The 20,434-nt window shown below is 37.7% G+C and overlaps 1 protein-coding gene across 6 annotated transcripts in view; it reads right to left on the bottom strand.

Moving 5' to 3' along the window:
- Positions 1-1,648: 1,648 nt before the first annotated feature.
- PLS1 (plastin 1) overlaps positions 1,649-20,434 on the bottom strand; it is a 43,610-nt gene continuing 24,824 nt past the window's right edge. For 5 of the 6 annotated variants that reach the window (XM_054074695.1, XM_054074696.1, XM_054074697.1 and 2 more), the window contains 13 exons: positions 19,205-19,337; positions 18,239-18,320; positions 16,302-16,467; positions 16,060-16,202; positions 15,011-15,106; positions 13,295-13,490; positions 11,611-11,631; positions 8,257-8,335; positions 7,061-7,175; positions 6,256-6,389; positions 5,187-5,310; positions 3,694-3,818; positions 1,649-3,214 (listed from right to left, as the gene is read on the bottom strand). In XM_054074695.1, coding sequence (XP_053930670.1) covers positions 3,079-3,214; positions 3,694-3,818; positions 5,187-5,310; positions 6,256-6,389; positions 7,061-7,175; positions 8,257-8,335; positions 11,611-11,631; positions 13,295-13,490; positions 15,011-15,106; positions 16,060-16,202; positions 16,302-16,467; positions 18,239-18,320; positions 19,205-19,337 — 1,550 coding nt within the window. In that variant the 3' untranslated portion in view covers positions 1,649-3,078. The remainder of the gene's footprint in view (positions 3,215-3,693; positions 3,819-5,186; positions 5,311-6,255; positions 6,390-7,060; positions 7,176-8,256; positions 8,336-11,610; positions 11,632-13,294; positions 13,491-15,010; positions 15,107-16,059; positions 16,203-16,301; positions 16,468-18,238; positions 18,321-19,204; positions 19,338-20,434) is intronic. The other variant, XM_054074701.1, reaches the window with a different exon arrangement.

The raw sequence follows: 20,434 nt of genomic DNA, 5'->3' as shown, positions 1-20,434 counted from the left end.
GTGTAATGAGACAAGAGCTGTCGCAGATTGTATTGCCTACTTACATGCAAGTGTAAGGCCAAAAATACTAGGAAATGAAGTCTCTCAAGAATCATTTTGGAGTTTTAGAAAGTGAGCATCCGTCACCAGTCCTGGGCAACACAAGGCACTGATCTCCATCCATGTGCAAGAGACAGAAGGTGGCTACAGAATGTATTTCCCAGTTACTTGCATGTGCGAGACTAAAAACATGGGGAAATGAACCCTCTAAGACTCATTTTGGCATCCTTTCTCAGGCTGGGGCAACATGAGGCACTTATCTCCATTCCTGTGCACCAAGACAAGACCTGTTGCAGAATATATTTCCCATTTGCATACATGCGTGAGACCAAAAATGCCAGGAAATGAACCCTCTATGACTCATTTTAGACCTTTAGAATGCAACCATCTTAACTCAGGCCTGGGCAACATGAGGCAGTCATTTCCATTCATGTGCAGGGAGACATGAACTAGCACTGAAAATATTTCCCACTTACACGCATGTGAGAGACAAAAAAACCCAGAAAGCGAAGTCTCCAAGACTCGTTTTGGAGTTTTAGAATGCGAGCATCCATCATCAGGCCTGAGCAACACAAAGCGCTCATCTCCATCCATGTGCAGTGAGACAAGAGCTGAAATAGAACATATTTCCCACTTACATGCGTATGTATGCATTTTCCCAGAAATGGCACCTCCCTGGAGGTGTTCAAGGCCAGGCTGGATGGGGCTTTGAGCAGCCTGGTCCAGTGGGAGGCGTCCCTGCCCATGGCACGGAGGGGGTGGAACTGGACCCAAACTTCCAACCCAAACCGTTCTGTGATTCCATGGAGAACGCACACCGCAGCACAGCCTCTAATCCCAGTTGTCCCCATTCCTGCCTTTTTCCCCCCCATAAATCTGTGTTGCTCCCCCAGATGCTGCAGTAACCATGGCCCCACTTGCCCCAGTGCCAGGCTGAACAACCCCAACAGCACTGCTCGGAGCACCTGTGCCCCAGGGCTGTAAACCTATCAATCATCTCACTCTTCTGTGACTGATGCTACAAACCATACTGATTATTTTGCCCGGGTTGCCCAGAGAAGTCATGGGCGCCACATCCCTGAAGGCATTCAAGGCCAGGTTGGATGGGGCTTTGAGCACCCTGTTCCAGGGGGAGGTGTCCCTGCCCATGGCAGGGGGTTGGAACTGGACAGGCTTCAAGGTCCCTTTCCAACCCAAACCAGTCTATGATTGTGCCCTGAAATTTGAAAAAAGAACATGTATATGTTACATGAAACTAATTTTTTGTGCATACACGCTTCTAAGGAGACAATTCTTTTCAGATAGCATTAGCTGTCATTGATCCTTCAGCACGTAGCTCCTCTTTAGCTTGCACATCAAACTCTTATGCTGAGATGGCTGCCCTTGCCAACCTATTTCAATTTGACCACAGTGAGTCTAAAGTCATTCTGGACATCTAATGACAAAGCACAGAGTTGTAGCAGATTTTTTCCTAAAGGGAACAAAGCACAAGAGGAATAGTTTACACAACAGGAAATATTGACCCATACAGCATAAGGTGCTGCATGCCTGGGCACGTAAACACAATTACTACAGAAGAGATCACTTCTCTAAGAGATAATTTATTGTTACAGTATTGACCTTAAGTAAGGCTTCACTTAGCCTGTCTTGAATGAGGACTTAGATTGATTTGTCTCTACAGTCAGGGCAAAGAACCTAATGTACTTACTCATTGTTTGGGATTGGGAATAGAAACCAGGTAACTATCAAATATTAATAATTTATTCTTGTCCAGACAATACAAACCAGTAAACAGAGAAAAATGGACCTAAATCCAAGCACCTAATTCTCTCAACTCCCAGTATCCCATTATAAAATAGAATAGAAACTCAAGGGATGAATCTTGTTTCTGTTAGTACTTTTTGCAATATGTAAAGATTAATCCCGCTCTTAACTCATCATGATTCTTGGGTTTTGCCACCATTAGGACAGCTTTCATGAGGAAGGAGGAGCTTCATACATAAATTTTTTTTCATCTGTTTTCTTTCTGTTTGGCTTCTGTTAACAACTTTATTAAACGTCTGGCTGCAGAACATTTAGTAAAAATTTACAGCTGCAAAGAAAGCTGTAGATGCTTTAAAATTAATGAGAAAATAATTATGGACTTCATCTCATCCAGACAACGCACCAGTCTTTCTAGAGAAAACCTCTACACACGTGACATACTTTAGAGTATTAATGAGAACCCTCAAACTGGACTAGCCACCTCTTTATTCTTTTCTTACACAAAATTTTATGAAAAATTTTTTTAAAAAATCAGCTCTTAAGTCCAATTGCAAAAGCTAATGCATATGCAGACCTAATAACGACATGATGATATTTCTGCTTGCTAGTTGCTGTTTTTTCTTAAGACAGACCATAAAAGTTCCTGCTCAGTAACAGAACAAAACTACTACATATATTTAAAGATCATTCCCACAGGAAAGATTCATCAGCTTTATCAATAGTCATTAGTTTCCAGACATTATCATAGGCCTTTACTTGCTCGCACTGAATTCGATGCAAGACTCATTGGCTTCAACAGGACTTGAACTCTCAGCTTTATAATAAGGCAAGGATGATAACTTCTGTGCAGTTAAAAGTAATAGAATAGGACTGAAATGCACCTTGAGACTTGTGTGACTACAGGTAAGTAACACCCACAAACATCAAACAATGTTTCACAATAGGCCCTAAATAATGTGTAAAATGATGCAGATGTGCTTACAGTGCTATGAAAACTAATATGAATGACGCTCGACTAATATGGTGTGAATTTTTTTAAGCAATACAAACCTGTGACATTAACTTGGTAATGAACATGTTCTGAAAACACTATTACTCATAAATAATCAATCCATTATGAAATCAAATAAATTAACTAATATAAGCACATTATTCAAATGTAATTAATTAGCATGTTTATGCATACAAGTTCTCATTTTATACTAAGCTTCAGAACTCTGTAAACTGCGAGGCATTCATCGTGCTTAACATGGCATAAAGTTACATTAAATTTCTTCATTTTATTCTGTTCAGTCCTCTTCCCATCAAACATGCAAACACTGTCATCACCATTTTTGGCTTCACTTCAACCAGATCATCTGGCAGAGCATATATACGAGCACCAATTTTTCGAGCAACTGAAATGGCATACCTTGGAAAACAAGAGCAGATAAATATTGTTATTTCCCTGCATCTTCCAGGGTGCCAAGATTCACAACAAGAGATTTTAACAACAGGATGCACCTGTTTAGTCAGTACTTAAACTCTACAAGAAAATGGACATTACTGTGAATAACGCATGTACTTGCAATTGTATTGGCAGATGTTTTGCTACTGGTTATCAAATCATTTAACATTTTCAAAACCAATATAGGTTATGGCAGGCTATGAATCAAGCAATTGCAGCGCAGTGGTGGTAGATCAGATCCACCATGAACTGAGTTCATAGTCTAAATATGCTAGAAAAAGAGCTCTAGAATGTTAGAATTTACAATATATTCTACTTGAAACAAATCAACTAATATTAGTCTAATCTCTCTCTGTTAACAAATCAGTAAATCATTCATTACACCATGAATTCCTGCATTTCCTGCACTTTAGGAAAATGCAAAGCGTTCATTTAAAACTTACTTAGCATTATTCAATTTGTCTTCATAAGAAAGATCTTCTCTCTTGACCATTTCTGGACGAACTGCTTTCGGTGCAATGGCATCTATTAAATCTAGGACAGGTAAACTAGTGCCAATTGATCTGTCCTAAAAGAAAAGACTCAAAAAATTACTATATTTGCTCTGAATATTCTGTCTTCAGAATGCAAAAAAACCTGACACATCTTACATACCTATTGAAAGATAGCAGCATGTTTTGTAACTTTATGGTGTGAAGGTGTTTCCCCTATGAGGTCTAATGTTCTTTTCCACAACTAAAATTATAAGGAATGGAATTTTGAAGGAAGTCCAAGAACCAGGCTCTCAGAACAAAAAGGTATTTACATCCCTCAACTCTTTTTATTTTTCCTCTTTTCTTGGAATGGGATTATTTGCTGCAGTAGTTTATGGCTTGCTCTTTTCATAATTTTGCAGTTCAGATGGTGTCCTGAGCTAGTACAAGCAGCCTGTGTTTTTGTATTTAACACACAGATATGTATTTTCTTCTATTCTTAAACCAGCAAATGCTATTGCTGCAATTATTTCTTCCCAGTCGCTGGGGCAGAGAAGCACCCAATGATGCCAAACCCACAGTCAGCAGACGGTGCCAGTGAGGCTGGCTCTGCTCCTGTGGGGCCTTTGCACATCAGCCATGCGATGCAGCTGCCTTCTCCACCAGGTCAGAATACAACTTGAAATTCAGTCAGGTCCCGTACAGCCACCACATTAATTATACATTTTAAAATAGTAATATAAATCTGCCTGAGAACATGGAATGCATATAATATCTCCAAGACCATAAGCAAACTCCACACCATTGTAATTTTTATTGTTTGAGCTAATGTCAATTCAATAGAAATTTGCTTTCACAACCCACAATAAATATCTCTGCTTTCTCTGCTATACACTGTGCTTGCTGCAGTATAACCCGAAAATACAACAAAAATTTAAACTGTGAAAGACAATATATGAGGAGCCTGTCAAAAATCAGTAGTGAAAAAGCGTACTGAATAAAGTCAATTTACATCAGTAGATCCTTATATCTTTAGTGGTCTGCCACCATGTGAATTACCTGAAACACACATCCAGCTCCCCTCCAAAAAGTTGAGACATATTCTCTTTGTACTTTCACTTACTTATACTGCCATTATAACGGCTCATATAGGAATAAGAGAGGCAGCAATCCCTTTTAAGAAGATGAAGGCCTAAGTTACTGTCTAGAGTAAAAATGAAATATTTTGTTCTATAAAATTGGGTGGTTTGGTTTTGTTTTCAATCTCAAAGGAGCAATTATAATTTCTTTTTGTTTCTTATTAATAGACTTGTAAAAAATACATTCACAGTCTGTCAGAAATATTTCCTTATACAACTACGCTAGCTGATGGGAGAGTCACTGTTAAAGCCAAATTTTTAACAGATCACGTTAGAAATGCCAGGTCTGATTATATGTGGAAAGAAGTAAATTCACTTGATTACCTTGAAGCTTGTAATTGAAGATTTCTTATTTGCGTTTGCAAGTGTCTGATTCACCCACTTAATAATAACGTCATCATTTACTTTTTCCCCCTCTCCAAGGTCTGATAGAACATTCAAAGTGTACCTTCAAGAAAGGAAATAAAAGTCTGAGGTAAAGTGAGTGGTCCAACTTGATTCTGCTACCAGTGCAAAGTCACAAGCAAAAGTAAAATAATACTTAGGCACAGTAACAAGGCCAAGTACTCAACTGCATAAGGTCCCCTTACCTTACAAGGTATTTATTACTTTAAATCACTTCTGCTTGTTGCAAGAATAATAACATCCAAAAATGCAAAATCCACTCTTACATCCTCTTCGTATATTTGTTTTGCTCCACATATCACAATTAATTTTACTCTATAAGCTTAAGTGTGTCCCTACCATCCAAACCACATGGAAAACTGAATCACAGCAGTCTGAGAAACAAAAAGCACTGAGTGTTTTGGGGCAACTGAAAGAAAATGAACTTAGGGAAGAACATTCACAATAAAGTACTCTTTATTGAAATCAATTTATAATATAGTTTTGCCCTACTCGGTGCACTAGTAAGACTTCGATTTTATGATAGTTACATTACTATAGCTGTGATGGCCTAAAAATTTTCCTCCCTTTTTAACTTCTATAGTATGTCATCTCTTCCTATTTTTTTTTCAATTTTACAAATATTTAAATTACTCCCTTCTTACAGAAAGATACATGTAATCAACATGAAATTAGTTGTGCTCTTTTCACTTGCTACAAGATTTATAACTTTAATCATGTTTTAGTACATAAGATTTTAATTTTCTCTATAAAAGGATGCATACATATACCCAGTATTGTGGTTTCCAGCACTCCACAGTACATAAAACCACAAAAAAGGCATAGAGGTTTATATTGAAGAGAGATATTTAGAGATGGCTCTCTCCAATACCTGTTGGGTGAACTGAACACTAGCTTTAATTTGCCTTGATATACAGAGACACACACATATACACATGCGCACAGATACGTGTATATACACATCTATCATATACAGTGCCTAACTTACCTTCTCATCAGCTGCCATACCAAAGCCAGAGTCAGAGTTGGATTACCCTCATTAAGATCATGTCCAGCAATACCAACCAGTGAGAATTTGGCTTTTGTTTTCCCAAGTTCCACTGCATAATTGCAATTCTCAATCTAAAATAAAATGTTGTGTACAAATAATGAAAATATCTTAATATTTGTATAATACAGACCTATAATCTATGTGTATTTTTAATTACTCTGGCTTTCTGTTACTTATGGTGATATCTGGAGCTAAAGAAAGGCTTCAAGTCTTTCTCCACTGTGATTGAAATAACAATTTTTACTATAAATGCAAGATTCCAATGATGATCTTTTTTCACACTTGAGAAAACGAAGTTCACTTCCAGTAAAGTCAATGAATTAATAGGTGCTTTCATCAAAATTGAAGTAGGAAAAAATATTAAGAAGTGTTGTTCCTAAACAGTAATTTTTTTTTCCCCCTCTACATTTCTGGCTTCATAACAACCACAAAACTAACTGAAAGCTTGGATTCTGCAAGTCTTGCACAATTTCTCCTGACAGCATAGAAAACTCACAACTTAAAAGCATCAGACAACAACAGCTGTATTGGGCCTGAAACTTTTACTTATATACCCTAAACAGATCTTGAATTAAATATTGCCAAAAGGCATCCGCATTTAGCAACTAGAAGTGATATATGCCATAACTGCTAATTATTCCTTGGAATTATATCCAAAGGACTGTCTCAATAGCGCACACAACTAAACAACCTAGATGGCTACAAATGTCAAACTGGACTGTATTACAGAGTGTCTACCCACCTTTTTCATGTTGCCACCAAGTAAGGGGTAAGGAGGTTTGTTGACATGGTTCCAGTCAACCGGCACACGAGTCATGTCATACAATTGGAAGATTATTAAAGCATCAGAGAGGTCACTAAACACCAGAGTAAAACAGTGTTTTAAAGCACAATTACAATGAAAAAGTACTTGAGACCTCAAAGTGTAATTACATTGCTGAAGAATTCCAGTTATGTAACTAAAAATGTGTCATTCTGTGCAGAAATCGGCCTATATCCCATTGCTCGATTTCTGCGATTATTTACATTTAAAAGTATATTTAATGTCATTATTTGCACAAAAGAGAAGTGCAGCCACTGATTTTACCAACTTTAATTAAATAATTGCTTTCATAGGCATAAGATATCTAGCTGAAAAGTTTTCGTTTATTGATCTCATATTAGTTTCCTCAGGACTTTCCAAAACGTTAAACTCTCTTGGCTCTATCTGTACCTACAGAAGTATAATACTTTGCTAAAGAATAATTAAAACCAATATACTTGCGGAAAAAAAAGAACATTAGGAAAAGTATTATTGCCCCATTATAAACTACATCCTTGATAATCTCCTGCAGCTACTTGCTAAATGAAGTCCTCCGTATTGAGCTATCTACAGATCCTATTTCTTTATGGAGGTCAGAAAACAGAAACAAAAAAACCTAACAGCAAGTATGACACAAGGAAATGTTCCCAATTGCCCTCTATATCCATCTTTTATTGATGGGATTTGAATTAACTGCTGGCATAATTTGAAAGTGATCAGAAGCATCAACAGCACATGCTAAAAAGCCTTGGTTTTGAGGGGACACCACACCGCACAGATTCTTGCAGTCTGCTCAGCAGACACCTATCCTCTCTTATAAATAGATTTGTGGTCATTTCATCTGCCCTGAGAGAACATATAAACATGCAGTATAAACCACAATTATATCATCATTTTAAAAAAACATAATTCAAAGCACAGGTGAGAGGAATACATTAAGACTTTCTGGGTTTCCTGTTATTTCTAGACCACAAGTAGAGCATCTGTGTCAGATATTGTTTAACATGGTTCTAGAGAGCAGTTTTGAAGTTCCTATCACAGTACATAGATACCTCGAAATCATTGTTCTAATAGAAATACAACTTCCCCTGTTATTTCTGAAGGAAATCAAATTATTTCTTTTTTAAAAGTCTTACCTGTATAAATGATTAACATACGGACTTACGCCCAGAGAATTCATCCAGTTTCTGAAAGTCCTTTCTTCATTACTTTCTCCTATGGTGACAAATAGAAGTCTATATAAATTACTGTGAAAAAGTAAGCAAGGTTTAAATGACTCTCGTACCCCTTGCCCTCCCCAGCACCAAGTTCACCTTGTCCCTAACATAGCATCTACTGGCCAATGAGGCAATCCTATCAGACAGAGAGCCCCTCAGTTCTGAGGGGGTCAGGGGCCCTACAGGGAGTACTGTTAGACAACATTCTTCCATGAAAATACAATTCAATAAAATACGGAAACAGTTTGTTGGTTATATTGTAGATAATTAACATATCATGGAAAAAACAGTGATAGATTCATAATTTTCTAAAACCAAAATCAGTGGAAATGGTATTCAACAGACTCCTTAAATCTGTTTGAAATGGCTTATGTTTATTTGAAGTTAGCACTAACACTTACTGCAATTGCATCCAACTCCAGAAACTACAGCTCCACTTCTCTCCACACAAAAGTTCCCCGATATTTATTTGTGAAGGTCCCCCCAAAGCCACAAACCTCACCTTTTCGGTTTTTAACATTAGTGGCTTAGCAAAGCAGTATTGTAGTGGTTAAACTTGTGAAGCCGTTTATACTGCAAAGGGTGCTAATTGTTCATGCAGGATTAACAAGCAACTTCGCTTGCAAGAAATGAAGAAAATGAAGCAGGAAAAAAATGAAACCCGTCACTTCCCTGACTTGATCTATTGTAATCATGAGCTCCAAAATCTAATGCCCTTTCTCTATAAAGCTGCACTCTGCAGTAATACAGTAATTTTCTACATATATTACCTACATTTTACCAATGTTGCTGTGGCTGATTGTATGTGAATTAGTACTGCCCAAGCTGTCCTCTCTTACATCAAAGAGGAGCTTTGAAGAAAATAGTCTGAACATGTGAGCTTGGAATAACCTCACTGCTTTGATCCCCTGGGCCGATAATCCACAGATAAGAAAACAGAAAGGACACTGAGGAGGGAGAAAACATCTCCAAACAACACAAGAGATTTCTCAGGACTGAAATACATAAAACTGCAAAAGACTTCTTTCCTGCATTTTTTCATTTGTTCCTTCGAGGATATTGGTGCCGAGTTTGGTGAGTTTTGCAAAGCATGGAAACTGTCTCATTTAGAACTGCAGTTCTGTGTTGTCACTACAAAACAATGGATGCTTTTGCAAAATTAAGCTGCTGTATAAAAGCGTATTTTTCATTAGAATAGGAAGAAAACCTCAATAATAATATTTTGCAATGAAAGAGACCTATGTCACAGCATTGATTTCTAGACAGAAGTCACAATTTTAATCTAGGTCTCTGCCCCTTTTACACAAAAAGCTCTGGACTTCAAAATTAAGTTCAGAAATTTTAGCTGTAATTGACATTTTTCAACAGAATAAGTTTTATTTAAAAAGCTTAGGCAGCTTAGGCAGTTACTTTCCTTTCCAATTATTATGAAATAGATGATATTCATCCTACTGATATATTCTCTTTCTAAATTATGAGGTCTTTCATATGCAAGTCAAACTAGTATTTGTTTCAAAGATTTACTTGTAAGAATTAAAGTCACTGATGAATACATGCTGAAACAAAGAAAAATGCTATTTTGCAAAGCCTTCAGATAGTCAGCTTTGTTTCACATATTTCCTCCCACAATAAAATTTAAAAGAATACATTTTATGAAAGTTACTAAAAATAAGTGGTTTTCCATAAAAAAAAATACATTCAAAAAACAAGCATGATATGTAACTTAAGTTTATAAGAGTAACTTAAGAGGCTACAGGATCTTGAAGCAAACCCCTTCTTCTTTTTTTTCTTTTTGAAGGTTTTTAGGCTTACTGGGCTTTGAGTTGGTTTGCAATACCTAAAATATTGACTGCAAAGTGCTTTTGTCCAGTGCAAAGACAGTTACGAGATTATTTAATGAGCTCTTACTAAACAAAGCGTAGCTACAAAACCAGATACTCAGCAACTGCACTCAGACTGAGAATTTTAGAATGCACGCTTAACACTGGTGAGAGTCCAGAGCAGCCAAGCAGGAGCAAGAGCATGCAAGCTGGGCAGCACCTTTTACGATACCAGAAATCTAGGAATTAAACCCAGCACACTGATTTTAATATGCCACACTAAACAAATCCCTTTATCATGCAACACATAAGCGCTTCTAAGTTTTCCAGAGGGCTGAGAACTGACCAATTCTTTTCTCTCTATTCTTTTATTCAAAATATACCTTGTGATCCTATCAGGAGCATATCTTCTGCTGAGTGGTGCAGCAGATAGCCAAAATCATTGGAAAACTGCAGAAAGGGGGCAGAGCTACACAAAAGAGAGAGGAGCAAATTTGGTAGTGTCCTTCATATTTATTGCCATCTCTTTCTTCGACGTCATTATACTATGGAAGTGAGTGGGGAGTAGATATAGGGATGGGGTCAACAACGAAAAGGGCTCCAAATAGCTACAATTCTCTCTGAAACAAACATAGCTCAAGATGCAGTTTGCACCCTAAGTTGAGCTGGCCTGAGTGGGAGTAGTTAACACTCTCATGGTAATGGCCTTGAAGGTTACCAGTGGAACAAGGAACAGCAGAGGACATCACTGGAAGAAACATGAGCGGACAGAGGTTCCTCCTCTTCCTTCCCCCAAGAACCAAGCTTTGTGTGACACAGACTCCAAACTCTGCTGCTTCCACATTAGTGAGAGGTTCCTTAGGGCAATAGCAACACTCAAGTTAATGGCCACACACTGACTGAGGTCAGGACATCCTCTTCCACCCCTACAGGATATCAAATGTTCATTTTGCTATGGCAGTATTCACGAGGGATATGTTCTCTGTGCAAGCGCACATCAGACTTGTTAAGTGTTATCAGAGCAAATTGGAATTTATGCAGCGTTCACTGTCTTAAACTAAAGAGAACAGCCACATCATAGTCCTGGGGTGGAACATCCACTGAAAAGGTGGAATTTATGTAGGAAAACAAAGACTTTCAGAAAGCTCTACTCACCCACACATGCCTAGAGCTTTACAATTTGGCTCATGGAAAGCCCTTACTGGTTGAACCCACAGAAAGAACTATATGGCATTTGACTTACTGCAAGTCTTGCCCCCATTTTATATGCATCATGTTAGACCTGTGGGGTTTCTCTTCTCTTTCACTTATGATGGCATATTAAAGCAATAGAAAAATTCAAGAACAATGCAAAAATCAACCAGAAAAGGACAGAGATTATTAAACACTAGAAAAAAGAAAAAATGCAGTATAAACATTCTTATGGAGTACAGAAAAGTACTAAATACAGTACCTACATTAGGAGGAGTCAAATCTGCATTTCATGAAGCAAAATAGGAAAGCATTATAAATTATGAGTCAAGATTTCAACAGACAATCTATGATGAAGCTATACAGAACTTAATGTGTTACATTTCATATCACTACCTTGAGAAAATTTAAAGAAACAAAATTTCATGGAAAAAATGAAACAAAATAACAGAAAACCACATTAACAACATATTCTTTTAGCTGAAGTAGCTACTTGGATGGTTTAGATCTACGTGACACCACAGGAGTTATTAGCTGAGGGCAAAGAAGAGCCATCTACTTGCCTTTGAACAGAAAACATTGGCATGATTATCAATCTCTAAGATACATACTATAAACTAAGTTACAATTCACCTGTATTCATCATTAAAAAATTGTAATCTAGCATTCTGGTGATTGTAACTTTTTACAAACTGGTTTAGAGAAGACTTTGATTTCATCTAATTATTTTAGGCAAGTTCAGAAGGTAGTCAGCTGGTTTTTGCCATGTCATTAAAAACTCTTCTAAATTTGACCAAGTTTTCAGAATTTTGAATTACACCTGCAACTTCACATTCAGAGCAGAGAAACTGAAGTGAATATATCCCTGTGTACGTTTCCAAGAGCCTACATTTCTAACAAAACTGCAGCAGAGAAAGAGCAAACCTTTCCTTCAATCATTTATCCAGACAGCAGGGACTGCAGGGACTGGGGATATCACAGCTGAAAAGGGAAGACTATCTCCTGTGCGGATACTTCTACCACAGCTGGCACCCAGCTGAAACTAGAAGAGCAGGAAGACTGAAACAGGAGTGGTCTGAGGGATACAAGATTTGTGACTTAGGGATGCAGCAGAGCAGACAAATTATGACAAAGAGAGGAGCAAAGGAAGATGGACTCACCTAGATGGAAAGGAAACCTGATAGGAACAGTAAGAGGAAGGCAGGAGTAGGCAGTGCAGAGGAATGGGTGAACATTGCTGATGATTCTCCCAAGTGCGGCACCCCTGATTCTCATCACTTCTTTGAGATCAGTGAGCAACTGAAATACACTGGCAGGAGCCATTTCATTATCCTAGATCAGCTGGTCCACAGAAAAGGTAACAGCCAAAGATTGCTACCAATTCTCCCCTTATCTCTAGCATTAGGGGTCTGAACTGTACAGTTAAAGTTCAAATTTGCTAGGATCTATACAGATTGCTGATGCAATAGATTAATGGTGGTTGCTGATATATAAACTTTTTTTCATGTTTCCTGTTTTGAAAGGCAACAAACTAATACACATACAAATATATAAACACTAAATGTGAAGAAGTACTTAAAAGACTATTACAGTTCGCGTAGTATAGCATTGCAACTTGAGGAAAGCTAGAATCTGTGCATCAGCTAAAATATAAATAGTATGGAAAAGAAGCAGAGGAAACTGGAAAGGGAGTAAGAAGACAGTTTTTTCTCCTGTAAACGAATGATAGAGGGTTATTCATAAATAGCCTTTGGTCAGGCTAACACAAGTGAACAATCTGCACAGTAACGAGGACTTCTACCACAGGCTTATATTGGAAGCTAGTGAGAAAGCTCTCTATGCTAGTGTTAACACAGGCAGCATCACACAGGGATCCTGTATCACAACCAAGGAGGAACAGAAACCACTAATATTCTTATCTCCTGCATGCTTAGCAAGTTGAGTACCTTCTAATAAATTGAGATCGTAAGATGAATTGTCAGGCTTGTGTAGGGCTGGATATGTGTTAAAGAGATTTGCAACAAAAGCCAAATTGAGTTTAGGGTTGCCTGCAACCACATCAGCTGGAGTTACAAACTGTCTGCAGCCCAATTTATCTGCCTGTTGGAGCATGTATTCAGCCCTCCTCAAGTCATTTTTATCCTAAAAGAAAAAAATTATAAGAATTAATTGGTAAAATATACTAGCACGTTTCCATTCATTACTCAATCCTGAGTTTGGCAAATGTTTTAAATGGCCTATGCCAGCCTCTTCCTTCACTCCCCCAATGCCCAAACAAGCTCTTACAGGCCCATAACAATTCCCCTCTTCCCATCCTCCTTCCACTTTCATTCAGTTTTTGCTTCTGTGGCTGCCTGCACGGCATCCCTTACAAATGACAGCCACAGCAGTAGCAACGAGAGGTGTAGTGGTTGTATTTCCATTTTCAGAGTGTTGATTGCTGCACTGCATACACTGCTACACGTACTACAGGTTCACCATCACTGCTTTAAACTGATCTTCTCAAGCAAAGTAATTTCACATGATGCCCAAAACCCTCAATGATGTGGAATGCTTCAGAATGTGGCAGTTTACTACCTTGCTTTCAACATTTTTGCCACTGAATCATCTTAAGTTGGTAACCTATGTGTTATTTTGTTTATTCATATTTATTAATTTACGTAGGATAAATCAGTGATCAAAATTGTGTAGCATATACTTTTTGCCTCTGATCTTCACAATGCTAGGAGTTACTATTTACAGGAAAATGAGTTAGTAATTCAATTGAATAACAGTCAGTAATTCAGCATCGGTACACTCAACCAGGAACTTGCTGTAGAACAAGCTGTTACATGTTACCGATACTGGTTTCTAACCCATTACAGAACATGATCGTGTGAACTGTAAGCAATTACAGGGAAAAAGTGAACTACTATACTTTCTCGTCCAAAAAAAATCCAAACAAAAGCTAACAAGCAAAATAGAGCTCCCCTCATGAAAGTGTTTGAGGGAACTAAAGCTTGTAAGCAAATGTAACTTTACATGTGGGTTTTCATTATTAATGAATAACTAGACACTACTTAATATTTTGGTTGATATATAGATATCTATATCTTAGGCAGGCAATTCAATTTGGTATCAAATGCATTCTCAGAATAGTCCTTCCAACAAGCATTATATAGCAGCTTAGTGTTTTCACATCCACCTAGGCTGGTTTTAGACCCTCTATCCCTTTACAGCTTAAAGCTTGATGGTTGGCACACTTTCCTGCTGGTAACTGGAAGGATTGATGTTATTTCTGAATGCTACTTGGTTTGAGGAAGGATCACAAGGTTTATGAGTCTACTCTTTCTCGTTGTCTGAATTTCAAAAGAGCAGAACTGAGCAGGATGTTGTAATAGTCATGTTGAAGGACCCAACTGAAAACAAGCAACAGTTAGATGCCATTCCAAGTAAAGCACGGCTCCCAGTTTTAGACTGCAGGATGCATTGCACTGTTTCAGCAGCATTCTGTAATGCTAGTGAAGTTTTTACCCATCTACACTTTGTGACATTGATGAGCGACTGAGCTTTGTATGCTTTACAAAACAGAAGGGGATTCTGTGACAGTCTTGTAACCAGCATGTTGGATACATACAGAGGTTTCCAGTAATTCCAGTCTATATTTGTTTCTGGATACTTACATGAAATCCTGAAAAGTCAATTTTAATGGGCAATTCATCAATGCCATCTCCTTTGGGTGCAATCTGATTCAGCAGATGGTAGTATGCTCTTGAATCCTAAAACAAGTAGTGGAATAGTTAATAAAAACGAGCAAGTACATAGCCTTTCATAGACCGTTACTGCTCTTACAGTCAAATTCAAAAGCCATAGAAGAATGTCTACTAATTATTCTGGATGATGCTAATAATTTTTTTTCTACTGGATATGAACTAAACAGCTGTAATTAACATATTTACAGCAAATTTATGTATGTCACCCACAAAAAAAAATTCAATGTAGATCTTAATTTCAGTGCTGGTATTTTATTCCTTCAATATCCTTTTCAAATACTGTTCTATAAAAACTTCTCTTTCTTAACAAGGTAATTGGAATTAAAAATGGAGAAAAAAGTGGCTCTTTCAGGATGAAACTTCTTTTCTATAAAAGAAATTATATTTATTTGATGCAGTATTTGATTTCAGTAAGGTTCTGTTTTCTCCCCACTAAAAATCAGCAGCCACTCCAGACAGTCCTGCAAATAAACTGTTCTCTAAGAGGCTTCCTACTCTTCTGTAGAATGCTAGAGATAAAGGGCAATCACCAACAGCAAACATGCACTAGGAGGAGATCTAAAGCCATACGCTTCTTCCTTAAACAACAAAAGAAAGAAAAAATGGGTTTCTGCAGACCCAGGAGCAGGGAAGGATGGACAGAAAAAGTGTAACTAATAAGGTAGTGCGATTTGTCCTAAGTAATTCTAATAGCAATCTTGGAACATTAGAACTTTCTTGAATATAAGCTTGTCAGAAATGTTCTCTTTGCACTGTGGTGGGATAATAGACGGTATAAGCAACAGAACAGGATGAGAGAGAAAAATGTTCTTCAAAAGGTTGAAAAATGCAGGTGAACCTGTAACTAAAAAAAAGCAAATGACTGATTTGACTAAACACCTCTCATCTGGCTCATTTGTTTCTCTGCACGGTGTGTTTAAATACCACTCTGTTCAGTTATCAGAGCAGTAACTACATACCTTAATGTCTTGGCTGAAGTTACTGATTTTCTGCCACCCTGCATTGACCAGATGGTAGTTCACCCAGCGCAGCAACAGCTCTTCTGGGGAAAGCTTCATTAACTGATCTAGCTCTTCCTCTTCACTTAGCAGGGCAATAAGAGCTAAAAGCAAGTTTGAAAGAAAGTCAAAATCATTGCTAATCATTGTGGTATCGGTTAATTACAAACCGCAGACAGAGGTATGCCTGGCATTGCTCTTACCTTCATTTCTGGAGATCTCAATGTCAGCAAAAAGACCCACTTTAATGATCTGCCACAACAGGCCTAATACCAAGTGTGGTTTTCCTTCTTGCAAATCTTGTGATCCAATATTGACAACCGTACAGCCGATAGCAGATGCTGAGTTCAGAGCGAGGTTTAGGTTCTCCTATTTGGAATATCATTGGTTAAAAAACTTATGAGCTTATAATTCTTAGTAAATTTGTTCATATTAAAACTACTATTCAGTAGTATATTATAAGTTCCAGAAGTTATGAGAAACAATGCATTAGTTCAACAGTTCCCAGTAGAAAACTGCACTCTGAAGATTTTTTGTGAACCACTACATATCTTACCAAAGTTTAATGGAAAATATTATTGACAGTTGTGCTGGTTTCAGATGTGAAAGAGTTTATCTTTTGCCCAGCAGCTAGCGTATGGGGCTATGTTTTGGATTTGTGCTGCAAACAGTGTTGATAGCCCAGGGCTATTTTCTTCACTGCTGAGCAGGGCTTACAGAGCATCTCCGCCTTTTCTGCTTCTCACTCCACTCCACCCCACCCCAGCGAGTGGTCTGGGGTGCACAGTAAGTTGGGAGAGGCCCTGCTTTTCTGTAGACAGCTGAATACCTGCCTGCTGATAGCAAGTAATGAACCAATCCCTTGTTTTGCTTGGCTTGTGTGCAAATCTTTTGCTTTACATATTAAATTGTCTTCATCTTAGCCCCAAGTTTTCTCACTTTTACCTTCTCATCCCACCCAGAAGGGAGTGAGCAAACAGCTGTGTGGTGCTTAGCTGCCAGCTGGAGTTAAACCATTACAACTGTATTTAACATGGACCCACCAAAAAAACTGTGGACTGCCTTCTGCAGCTTGGATCACTAAGGAATACGCTAAACAAAGTATTGCCATAACTCCTAATTATCACATAGACAAAAAATACTGCTCAGAATATCAGGGACTGGACCCTGTGGAAAAATGTGCTCATGTGGAACTCTGCTCTGTGCAAGAGGCTACTGCCATCAGTGCCATCTCGTCTTAGGTCTTATACAGGCCAACACATTCATTCAAGCAACTATTAAAACGTAATGAAACAGACCACATAAGAAAAATCATAGCAGTTCAACACCCTGAAGTTGAAAATAGAGCTAGTGATTGTCATAAATTCCAACAAACATTTCAAGAAAAAAATACTCGGCAGTTCTCCTAAATATTACTCTGTTTTCCTGTGTCACAGTTTAACTGTCTGCTAAGACAGCATATAAATGTGTAGTATCACCTCTGCTGACATCTTCTTTAGATAAGCAGAGATTACAAAACCCATCTGAAGGATTTACAACGTCATGTTTTAACTTTGCATATTTTAATGTTACAGTCTGAAAAGTCTGCCAGTTAACTAAGGTTTTTAATGAGGATTTTTTTTTCCTCATTAGCCTGATAACATATGGATCTACTGCCCTCTTCCAGGCCTGGTTTCTGATACCCAGACTAAGGTCTTAAGACACATTTCTCTCAAGTACTTTTATGATTTTATACACAATTCAAACCAGAGCTTCTCATCTCCTAAGCCATTGTCCACTACTGAAACCTCTTCATCTGACTAAGCAGTATGCAGCCACACAGATGCTTTCTGCATTGCTAAAATGCAACCTGACCATCCACTCAGAAACCCAAAATTGTCTTCTTCAGACACTTAAGAGTAAAGCAAAACAAGAACATTGAATAGGGAAAGAATTAAGGAAAGCATGAGAAGTACAAGTTTTCCTGTACATCATCCAAGAAACAGGAGAACCCAGAATTTATTACAAAATTCATGCTTTGACATTTCTTAACACATCGGCCTTTTTTTTGCTCCACCAGGAGAACTGTCATTAAAATAAAGCTTTAGGAAGATATTCTACGTTTTTACTTGTGGTAAGTTTCCATCTGTGCAGTACTTACAGAAACAGTGAAAGGAGTGAGTTTCCTTTTATTAATAGCTCTTTCATCAATTGTATCTGGTTGTGAAAAGTTGATCATTTTGCTAAGGAAGAAAAGTCAGTTTATTCAAACTTTCATTTCTCAGAAGATACGTCACTCGATTATAAAACTCCCAACACTTCAAACTAGCTGTATATATCTCTAACAAAATTTAAAAAAATAGACATAATCCTCTAAATTTCCTCTCGTTAATTAACTACACGTTCATCCAGAAACCTCCAAATATGTAATGAGAAACTTAAACAACTAGGTTCTCTACTTAAGTAACAGAGCATGTCTGTGCTATCAAAAAAGTTCCTAAGATTAAGACTGTAAACTAAAGACAGTTCAATACTGTATAGTGAAAAAAATCTTTGTAATATAATCAATTTACTTCTGTACTGCATTTCTGTAGTATCTTTTATCTACAAGGATCTCAAAGACTAATTCACATCAATACTAATAAGCTAACCCCTTGTTACCCAGTACTATTAGTCTACTTAACCTAACTAGAAAGTTACAGCAGTCTAAAGTTAAGGGACCTACTACATACTCCCTGTTTTGCTGCGGATTTAATTCATATTTATGTTCATCCCATTCTATGATTTAGTAACTACATCTAGTAACTTGAAAAAAATATTTGAAATAGTAAGGACTACTAATTATTTCAGCTAACAGATATATGAATTGTGTAATTATCTCCTTTATTAACAGGCTGCACATATCTGACATATATAGTTATGGGTCTGAAGCAGGAACCCATTTCTATAACACACGCTCTAAAAAATTTGCTAAAAATAACATTTCCATGGGCAAACACATTTTCCCCATCCTAAACACTAGATGAAATATTTCAGAGTGGAGTTAAAGCCTGTCAGAAGTTTTTCAATTCATGCCACTGAGCAGCATTTAACCTTTGAAATTAATTTCATTCAGCCCTGGACTTACCAAAGGAGGATGCCATCTGCAAGGGATTTAAAAAGACTGGCATCTGATGGGTTCATAGGGAGGAGGTGCTTACAGTCTGGGTCATCTTGGAGAGCTTTATTTATCCAATTAACAAAAGCAACTTTTTCTTCCTCTGAAAATACAACAGCATTAAAATAATCTATTATCATTTCTGTGAACATATACTACTAAATATCAGACTTCGGTCACAGAGTTTCATCTGCAACAATACTCCTTAAATTTCACAGGATCCAGTTACAGAAATAATCAGACCAGTGAGAAAGCACACAAGAAATGGCAAGTACAGATTGATCTTTCTCCCGCTACACCCTCTAGACCTCTGGTGATTTGCTGACAGGCAACAAAAATCATAGTGACGTAATGGGTCTTGATGACTGACTTCAAATTCCATTTCTCAGCAGTTACTCAGAAAAGAGGGAAATCTCATCTGAAATGCACAACGTCTCCATCTATACACGCTTTGTTTCCAATGCAGTATTTCATTCTGCCTCCTACTAGGACTTTAGAGACTGGCAGTATTTTTGAGACCATCATCTCGTTTACTGTGCTGTAGAAACTTAAAAAGCTCAGTATCTCAGTTTTAAATTCTTTCTAACTTAGTGCAGAATTTATCACTGTGTAGCTAAGAATGCTTATTAGGACAACAGTCAACTGAGTATCAGCACCCGATTTCCCAGACTGCAGAGGTGCTATTCACCTCGCATACCTCAAGAAGCATATCAGACAGTTATCTGCCCCTGACTCCATACATTTCTATCATTGTCACTGGGAAGAAACATGAAATTCTAGTGCACATTTCATCTTACCATAAACTACATGGCTGATGAGGCCATGTCAGATTAATTAGTCTAGTGGGGTCAACAATAAACAATTAACTCTGTCTTTACAGGCATCCCCTTTGAGACGGAATATATCCCCTGCTTTGGAGGTGTATCAACTGCAGCTGGCACTGTAAGGAGAATATCTAGGCAGAGTGTATCTCCACCTATAGCTACCGGGAGTGAATCTTCCTCATATATATAATCTTAATGTGCTTCTGGAACCCACAGCAAATCTCAGACTCGAGTCAATCAAAGAAGCTGCAATATCACTTATCACAAGATGATCCCGAGAGGCAGTTAATATTCTGAATTGGAGATCAAATGCTATTAGGCACAATTACCAAATGCAATGATGTGCAGAAGGGGGAGGTAGAAGGAAACAGATGGA

This window comes from Cuculus canorus, chromosome 9 (genome assembly GCF_017976375.1).
Source record: "Cuculus canorus isolate bCucCan1 chromosome 9, bCucCan1.pri, whole genome shotgun sequence".
NCBI classification, from domain to species: domain Eukaryota; kingdom Metazoa; phylum Chordata; class Aves; order Cuculiformes; family Cuculidae; genus Cuculus; species Cuculus canorus.
Note: the sequence above shows the minus strand (reverse complement) of the source record. Positions and strands in the feature narration are given on the sequence as shown.